This window comes from Salvelinus fontinalis, chromosome 8 (genome assembly GCF_029448725.1).
Source record: "Salvelinus fontinalis isolate EN_2023a chromosome 8, ASM2944872v1, whole genome shotgun sequence".
Classification (NCBI taxonomy): domain Eukaryota; kingdom Metazoa; phylum Chordata; class Actinopteri; order Salmoniformes; family Salmonidae; genus Salvelinus; species Salvelinus fontinalis.
The window spans coordinates 13456720-13466801 of record NC_074672.1 but is presented as its reverse complement, the minus strand read 5'-3'; the positions used below and the strand labels follow the sequence as shown (position 1 = coordinate 13466801).

At 39.6% G+C, this 10082-nt stretch overlaps 1 protein-coding gene across 1 annotated transcript; it reads left to right on the top strand.

Annotated features, from left to right (window-relative positions):
- Positions 1–478: 478 nt before the first annotated feature.
- LOC129860626 (rab GDP dissociation inhibitor alpha) lies at positions 479–10073 on the top strand. Its single transcript, XM_055931213.1, has 11 exons — positions 479–763; positions 1659–1766; positions 2007–2106; positions 4645–4779; positions 4930–5128; positions 5324–5455; positions 5679–5778; positions 5955–6126; positions 6353–6497; positions 6702–6756; positions 6879–10073. Exons 1-11 carry the CDS (start codon positions 719–721, stop codon positions 7029–7031), a joined length of 1344 nt encoding a protein of 447 aa, XP_055787188.1. The 5' UTR covers positions 479–718; the 3' UTR covers positions 7032–10073.
- The last annotated feature ends 9 nt before the right edge of the window (positions 10074–10082 follow it).

Genomic DNA, 10082 nt, shown 5'->3' with positions numbered 1-10082 from the left:
GTGTCTAATCTTGAGGATATAGCCTATAGGGCTAAAATTAATGGCTTTTATATGCCACCCAAATCAGGTTGATGAACGATTAATAGGCTACACAAAGTAGCCAACATAATGCCTAAATAAGCAAGATGAATGTTATGTAACACTTCGCACAGCTGATGTTATACACAGGCTAAATACATAACTCTTTTCATAGACTATCTGAGCTTTTTCATAACAGCAGTGTTGGCGGAGGAATACCAGTGCATCCGCAATTGCTGCACTACTTCAATGAAAAAAGGACTGAATGGGGAAATAAAAATTCAAAGTCTAATCAGTCAATAGAAGATAATTGAAAAATGTAAAACCTCCGGTAACATCATAGCATATTTATGAATACGCAAGCCTTTAATAGCATAAGTATTTAAACGTGAGTGTAGTGTGAGGAGCAGACGCAAGGGATGTGCACTACTTTCCGACGCGAAGGTATCGTTGCTGTTCCACAGCGTTCCACGGTTAGGGCCATTTTTGGTAGTTCTCGCCGGTGACAGTGTGGACCAGATTCCACTTATCAATTAAAACTGTTTATAAATAAATAAATACAAACTTAAAACGGCATACACTTGCCCAAAAGAAACGGAGATCAATTGCGTTCGTTCTTCCACTAGGTTTCTTTTCCTGCCAATTTCCTTAAAATTTCACAAGGCAAAAGAGGGCGAGACAGGAGAGACGGTGATACAACATGGATGAGGAATATGACGTGATCGTTTTGGGAACCGGACTCACAGTAAGTAATACATGCTATGTGCTTCATATTAGGGCTTGGTTTGGTGATGTTGCATAGTAAACTTAACATTTATGAAGTTTGCCTATGTTCCCTTATTCATCCAATAATGCAATGGATCAGAGCAACTGCGTCCATGGCTGACTTTAAGAAAATGTGATGATAAATAGCCTATCTGCACAAATGCTGATACGATATCTTTCAATAATAAATAAAACGATATAGCTAGGCTATTTAATTTGATACATGTGTTGTCAATGGATTCTTCATTCGTTGTGCAGCATCTTTAGGCGTAACCCCTGTGTGATGATGGAGTGGGCCTTCATTGAACTGCATTTGAGCAGGCCTGAGAACGGTTTAAATTAATAGAACCTCTCCGTAGAACTGTATAATGTGTCGCCTGTTATCGCACCCTGTTCGATGATAATGTGTACCGACTTTACAATGACTAAGCCGACATCTTACGAGGTGTCAATGTACAATGTCATAATATTTTTGTTTTTTTGTTTAGACAGTTAATGATATAGCCTGAGTGAATATTAACAATATAATATCCAGTACATATGTAAAGAGACCACAAGTTTATTTTCTTTATTTATACTACAATGATTTGTTTTTATGAGTAATATTATTAGTATTATTCATATGGCTGAGACATCGGCTCACGTGTGCACACATCTTGTCCCTCCCTCCTACACCCCTCCTTTCTCTCACTACTTCCTCTCCTTCTCAAACACACACACACACACACACACACACACACACACACACACTTTTTCTTTCTCACTCTTTCTCTATATCTCTATCTCTCTCTCTCTCTCTCACACACACAAACACACACACAATTGTTTTTCCAATACAAATGTTGATTCATATTTTGCTTTTCATTTTGTTTAAGGAATGCATCCTCTCTGGGATCATGTCTGTGAATGGAAAGAAAGTGCTGCACATGGACAGGAACCCCTACTATGGAGGTGAAAGCTCCTCCATCACCCCTCTGGAAGAGGTAAGGTCAGGGAACATTGTGGATCTAATGGTCATCACTTTATGTGTCAATATCTATTCAAATATTCAATCATATTTAATGTATTCCAATGTTTCACTCAACCCTCCATGGGCTATGTCAAATATTTATTATCTTGTACTTTACTTTTATTTATGCCCCCAGGTTAATAGTTTGCAATTTGTTAGAAAAGTAATAGTCTTCATTAATGTTTTCACTCAAGCATATATTTTCCTTCCATAGCTGTACAAGCGCTTTGAGCTGCCTGACAGCCCTCCAGAGTCTATGGGTCGTGGAAGAGACTGGAATGTGGACCTCATCCCCAAATTTCTAATGGCCAATGGTCAGTTGTGGGATTTGTTTTTAAACCATTAGATTAGCTGATTTGATGGTGTTTTGAGAGTCTTTTTTGTCCAATAATACAAACAAATTATATATATATATATATACACACAAAAGTTATATATACCAGTCAAAAGTTTGGACACACCTACTCATTCAAGGGGTTTTCTTTATTTTTACTATTTTCTACATTGTAGAATAATAGTGAAGAAATTAAAACTATGAAATAACACATATGGAATCACGTAGTAACCAAAAAAGTGTTAAACCAATCAAAATATATTTTATATTTGAGATTCTTCAAATAGCCACCCTTTGCCTTGATGACAGCTTTGGACACTCTTGGCATTCTCTCAACCAGCTTCAGCTGGAATGCTTTTCCAACAGTCTTGAATGAGTTCCCATATATGCTGAGCACTTGTTGGAGGCTTTTCCTTCACTCTGCGGTGCAACTCATCCCAAATCATCTCAATTGTGTTGAGGTCGGGTGGCTGTGGAGGCGAGGTCATCTGATGCAGCACTCCATCACTCTCCTTCTTGGTCAAATAGCCCTTACACAGCCTGGAGGTGTGTTTTGGGTCATTGTCCTGTTGAAAAACAAATGATAGTCCCAATAAGCGCAAACCAGATGGGATGCATATCACTGCAGAATGCTGTGGTAGCCATGCTGGTTAAGTGTGCCTTGAATTCTAAATAAATCACAGACAGTGTCACCAGAAAAGCACCCCCACATAATCACACCTCCTCCTCCATGCTTCACACATGCAGAGATCATCCGTTCACCTACTCTGCATCTCACAACGAAACGACGGTTGGAACCGCCGGGATGCTGGCCTTCTAGGCAGAGTGCCTCTGTCCAGTGTCTGTGTTCTTTTGTCCATCTTAATCTTTTCTTTTTATTGGCCAGTCTGAGATATGTCTTTTTCTTTGCAATTCTGCCTAGAAGGCCAGCATCCCGGAGTCGCCTCTTCACTGTTGACGTTGAGACGGGTGTTTTGCGTGTACTATTTAATGAAGCTGCCAGTTGAGGACTTGTGAGGTGTCTGTTTCTCAAACTAGACACTCTAATGTACTTGTCCTCTTGCTCAGTTGTGCACAGGGGCCTCCCACTCCTCTTTCTATTCTGGTTAGAGCCAGTTTGTATTGTTCTGTGAAGGGAGTAGTACACAGCGTTGTACAAGATCTTCAGTTTCTTGGCAATTTCTCGCATGGAATAGACTTCATTTCTCAGAACAAGAATAGACTGACGAGTTTCATAAGAAAGTACTTTGTTTCTGGTCATTTTGAGCCTGTAATCGAACCCACAAATGCTGATGCTCCAGATACTCAACTAGTCTAAAGATGGCTAGTTTTATTGCTTCTTTAATCGGAAACAACAGTTTCCAGCTGTGCTAACATAATTGCAAAAGGCTTTTCTAATGATCAATTAACCTTTTAAAATGATAAACTTGGATTAGCTAACACAACGTGCCATTGGAACACAGGAGTGATGGTTGCTGATAATGGGCCTCTGTATGCCTATGTAGATATTCCATTAAAAATCCAAATATAGTAATTTACAACAAATAGTCATTTACAAATAGTCATTTACAACATTAACAATGTCTACACTGTATTTCTGATCAATTTGATGTTATTTTAATGGACAAAAATTGACTTTTCTTTCAAAAACAAGGACATTTCTAAGTGACGCTAAACTTTTGAACGGTAGTGTATATATATACACATTATATATATATATTTTTTGGGTTTAAGAAAACTTTGTGGCCAAATCAAAATCACCCGCCAGTTGGGGAACCCTGTTACAGGGTGACCAGATGTCCCCAATTTCTGGGGACAGTCCCCGATTTTGGTGTCCTCTCCCCGGCTAGAGCTGTATCTGGAAATGTCTCAGATTAGCCCTCCGAAAAATGCAACTCTGAAGTTATATTGAGGCTGATTTTTCAATAATCAAATGGTGTATCCAATCAGGCATGCATGTGAAAAATGTTGCCTGTCCCTGTAACAAACGTTTTTGCTCCCGCAGCTTTGCCGTGGAACCTCATGAGAATATTTGATAAGTGATACATTGTAACCATCACATGAACAACCATGGTCATGGCTAAAAAAAGCAAAGGCTACCAAACTTGGATAATTCTAAAATTACTAGATAGGCTAAGATTAAGGAAACTGTCGAGGGATATTCCATTTCTGTGTTATAATTAATATAACTATTTGAAAGGCCTATAGCGAAAATTGATAGTCAAATATAGTTCCATACAAACCCCAAAATTGTTCTGCTTAGTCCCCCCCCAATATGTTTTGGGGAATATTTCCATTTCCAAATATGGTCACCTTAGCTACTTACCTTAGCTACTAGCCTTACTCACCATATCCATATGCAGACCGTCACCACATCATAAGGATAAGATGGAAGCCAGAATTTACACAATAAATAAATGTCAATCTTCATCTCCATCGTGCCTGTTGATGAAACATGGAAATCTTGGAGTAATTAAATGAAGACCACCCTTTCTGTCTGTGAATCCAATAAAAACAGGTCAGCTTGTGAAGATGCTGCTATACACAGAGGTGACAAGATACCTGGACTTCAAAGTAGTGGAGGGTAGTTTTGTGTACAAGGGAGGAAAAATCTACAAAGTGCCCTCAACTGAGACTGAGGCACTAGCTTCAAGTAAGTTTCAATGTGCTATAGATTGTGATATGTGTTCGCTATATGTACTACAAAATCTGTGATATTAGATTTGTGATATTTAATTAGTATTGTTCTGCTTTGTACAGTATAGTATATTATGCTGAGTATTTGTCTTCACCACTTGTCCAGATCTTATGGGTATGTTTGAGAAGAGAAGGTTCCGGAAATTCCTAGTGTTTGTGGCTAACTTTGACGAGAACGACCCTAAGACCTTCGAGGGCGTCGACCCCAAAGTCACCACCATGAGAGATGTGTACAAGAAGTTTGACCTGGGTCAGGATGTCATTGACTTCACTGGCCACGCCCTGGCCCTCTACAGGACAGACGAGTAAGAGCACTTAAATCTATTACTAATCCCTAATCTCCTAATAAAATGAGGCACTATCATCCCTATCAGGAAGTAAACTGACATTCCAATCCAACATTTCTGCATTGGAATTTCAGTTTACTTCTTGAATTGAAATGGAATTGACCCCAACCCTGACTCTTATTGATCATGTGGCTCTCTATCCCCCAACTCTAGCTACCTTGATGTGCCCTGTTTGGAGACCATCAACCGTATCAAGCTGTACAGTGAATCCCTGGCCCGATATGGGAAGAGCCCCTACCTTTACCCCCTCTATGGCCTCGGGGAGCTGCCTCAAGGATTCGCCAGGTCTGTGTGTAAGATGTGTAATCCCTAAATCCTTATGGCCTTTCTTTAGTTAGACAAAGCTCTTCATGTTGAATTCTGTTCACTCTGTCACTCTGGATTAGGATAAAATTATCTAACTGACTAAATTGTAAATGTAAAATGTCTTCAATAGTGTAGAGAGTATGTTTTACCATATTTTATAATATAGTATAAATCATAGTCTCTCTCTCTCATACATTTTTAGATTAAGTGCAATTTATGGAGGAACCTACATGCTCAACAAACCAGTGGAGGAGATAGTAATGGAGGATGGCCATGTGGTGGGAGTGAAGTCTGAGGGAGAGGTAAAATCACCATCTAATCTGTTTTATAAAATCACAATCTCTTGACTATATAGTAAAGTGGTCAAGACGGTTGATAATACACTTAGGGAAACATATACAATTGGTAGAAGAGGGAAAATACATTATGTGAATATATTCGATTGACATTGTCTTATATATTGTCCCTCCCCTGTCAGGTGGCTCGGTGCAAACAGCTGATCTGTGACCCCAGCTACATCCAGGACCGAGTGCGTAAGGCAGGTCAGGTGATCAGGGTCATCTGTATCCTCAGCCACCCCATCAAGAGCACCAACGATGCCAACTCCTGTCAGATCATCATCCCTCAGAACCAGGTCAACCGCAAGTCAGGTGAGGAGTGGACCAAGTACAGGTTTACTAAGATGGGATGTTTCTGACTTCCTTTGGTCATGGTGTAGAGATTTTCCCTCTAACAGTAAGTTTACCTCACAGAGATGATAATAGAAGCAGTTTTTGGAGAGGGAAAAAGAGAGGAAAAGAGAGTTGGAGAGAGGAAAGTCCAATTGTAAAATCTGAATTGAATACTCAATGTTCTAACTTGTGTTCTCTCCTCCAGACATCTACGTGTGTATGATCTCCTACGCCCACAATGTGGCGGCCCAGGGAAAGTACATCGCCATCGTCAGCACCACCGTGGAGACCAGTGAGCCTGAGGCTGAGATAGAACCTGCTCTGGAGCTGCTGGAGCCCATTGACCAGAAGTATGTCTCTTCTCCCTCTTCTTCTACTGTTCTCCCTCTTCTTCTACTGTTCTACCTCTTCTTCTACTCTTCTCTCTGATTGTTTTGTATTGTCCAAAACTGTCTCGGCTCGTACGATGTGTGCTATCACAAATTAATTAAATGAATAGCAGTAAGGACATTTTTTGTGAATTAATAAATGATGTCTTCCCTCTTTATCTACAGATTTGTGTCCCTCAGTGACCTCTATGAGCCCACAGATGACGGCACTGAGAGCCAGGTGAGTCAAACACATCTAGATATACACTACCTTCTATATTTCTACAAGATTATTTATGAGACATGTTTTAGGACAAGGCATTGGAGTAAAAGAAACCCTGTGGGATTTTGTGTCTCGTTCAGATATTCGCCTCGTCAGCCTACGACGCCACCACTCACTTTGAGACCACCTGCAACGACATCAAGGACATCTACAAGCGTATGACAGGCAGCGACTTTGACTTTGAGAACATGAAGCGCAAACAGAACGATGTGTTTGGGGAGGATGAGCAATGAGGAGGGAGGAGCATCAGGGAAAGGGATAGGCGGAGAGAGGAGTGAGAAGGGGTTGTTAATAGAAAAGAGGCCATATCATAGAGGGTAGGACGGTACAAAGATAGGACTAGGTACTATAGGGGTAGGGTACTAAGCTGGGTACTGTATTTGGGAGATAGTGGGGGAGTCTGAGTAAGTGAAGGTTCTAGGTAATGGGTGGTGATGGATCTAGGGAGTTCTAGAAGGTTCTAGGTTCTGTGGGTGTGGTTCTGACTCCTTTTGCTCATGTCCCTCCCTTTCCTGAGGTCTCCGTACTCAAACACATTTAAAGCACTCACACACACACACACATCGTTCCAAGACTCACATTCCCTATATCTATCACTGAAAAGCAGGGTTGATATGGTCTTTCATTCCATGTTTGATTATCTATAAACTACATGTCTAAACTCTTATCATTAGAGGTAGACTGATTCATTGTTGTGGCAATTTCAAAGTCTTTTTCTCATATCAAGGTCAACGACATTGCAAGAATGTCTGAATTCTGATGTAAAATAAAATGAATGAATGACTAACTGTAGAAAATGCAGAAAGTTTGAAGTGGAAACTGTTTTTGAAAAGACAGTTTGATCAAAAATAGTGATTTGCCTCTGCTCTGGATGTGTCAGCTCTAATCAACATGCATGCATATTTTACACATAGTAGGATTGTACATAGAACATAATGACACAGCAGCGTTCTGAAGGCTGGGCCATTCTCACACTGATCATTCCATCCTGTCAACCCTGCTTTCACTCTCGTCTAACTTACTGGTCTGTTACCCATCTTACTTATTTACACAGATTGCTCCTTTTTCAGCAAATATCTCTCGGTCAGACAAAATGTTTAAAAATGAAAAGTTATTGATATATCAATGGGCTGTTCTGTCAAACTGATAGTGCTCACTTTGCAGTGCTGTTGTGTTCCCTGCGCTAGCAGACAAGCTAACCGGTGGCTAACTGTTCTGTTGTCCCTAAAACCACGTTTTGTTTCTCTGTCTGTTGTGTGATGTCAAAGATACAGTTTGAATGGTTTATGTTTGTATTTACATCCCTATGAGTTTTATTTCGTAATATTTGGTGCACATTTTCACTTGCTGAACTTATGAAGTTTACTGAATTTGAAATGGAAACATGGACTGATACTCTGAAGTGGACTTTATGAGGTCAAACACTGAAAAGGTCATTTGTGGTGTAGAAAAGCGAGAGAGATTCAACTGTGAGGGTCTGTCCGGAGGTTAGGCATGTTGGTGAGGTTTTATGAGTAAGTATGGAAGAGTTTGTCATGGAATGAGAGAGTTTCAATCAAAAGGGAGGTCAGATCAGATCACTACATGTTGAGATGCGATGAAGGCGCCAAGGTGATAAGAACCAATGTAGCTCGGGAATGTCGCAGACTTGAGATCAGGAAAGTGTCACTTTTGTGTTAAAGAAGGCAGACTGAACTCTCGGCTTGTAGTGAAAGGAAGCACCAGATCATGTTATGATCTAACTAACCCTTGTTGTGTATGTCACACAGAGACTAATTCCCTTTGAACTCCTGCCAGGCAACCTTACAGTAGCTAGTGGAGGGAAAAACTGGCACTCCCAAAATGTAAAACACTTAACAGGATGCAGTATTACAAAAAGTCCTGAGGCCATGGTATAAAGTGCCTCCCCAGAGTATGAACCAATATGCTTTTACTTGGTTTTAGCCTTAATTTGGGGTCTTATTCGATATGTTCGGGTTCTCTAAAAATGTGATCATTTCATTATATTTAAAAACAATGTAATCTGCAGATTATTCCTGTCCTTCGAGCGATATTGATGTCAGTTGATTGACTTGATGTAGCAAATGTCCTGTGTATTTCATGACTGCTAACTGTGAACATTGTATTTCCACTAACGACTACCCACATAGTCTATTATTACATAGAGATAGAATCTTAGAATTCTAGTCAATCTATTCACATGGTATAATAACTCCAGTGGTTCTGTGGACTTGGCTGTGCCCTATGTCAGTCTCCCCCATTGTAGCTACCCTTAACCTCCATTCTGTCTGACCCTTTGGAGTTAGCTGTGTTTTCTTCATCTATGTTTCCATGTATGACATTGTTTTGAGGTTTGGATCTGCAGCATGGTTACTTTTTTACAGTACAGTACATAACAATGGTGGGCAGCAAACCTTACCCAAACATTATTACAGTAACACGGTGGAAGCTAGTGTGAATGATTGCCTATCCCTTCCTGTAGTCCCTCGATGACTATATCTCTGAACTACACAGTTATCACATGTTTGGGGTGGCTTTATGTGTCTTATTATTATAATGGTCTTTTTTATTTATTTAATTTCACTTATTCAACTTGTTATTGTGGTGGAAGGTTTAAGTGAAATGCTGACTATGCTTCTCTGCTATTAATTTGTTATATCATCATAATGGAACTGATCTGAGAGTGATGCATATATGCAGATGTCATTGTTTTTGCTTTGTTGTTATTTACTGTGTCATGTTTCACCTGATTTAGTGGTTATTAATAGTGTTACATGGGTTAAGCATTATTAACAGGCCTTATAACAGGTTGGGATGGATAATGGTAGGACGATAGCAACAGTCTCTGGCCCTCGATCATAGGGTTCATTTCACGCTTTTAACATTTTAGACAAATTTCTACAGACTGTGCACAGTTTACACTTTGTGTGAATTTCATTCTGGAATCATTTTATCTTGGTGATACTGGAATAGTGTTAAGTTTACTCTGCAAGCTTATCTAGTTATATTTGAACCTTTTTCCCTTCCTCACCACCAGATGTTGTCTTCTCTTTTTAATTTATTTAAACAAAAGCCTACAATGTGGTTGTACTGTATTAATTTAAGAGTTTTTGCCTTTGACAAATATTATATTGATGATATCACATGACATTGACGAAAACATAGGTCAGTCTGAGTAGCAGACAACTTACAATCCTTTGTTTGATCACCAGTATGTGAACAATGCCTAATAATGTATTGTGTAACAAACAAATAAAATGAAACTATGAACGAAATTATAGAAA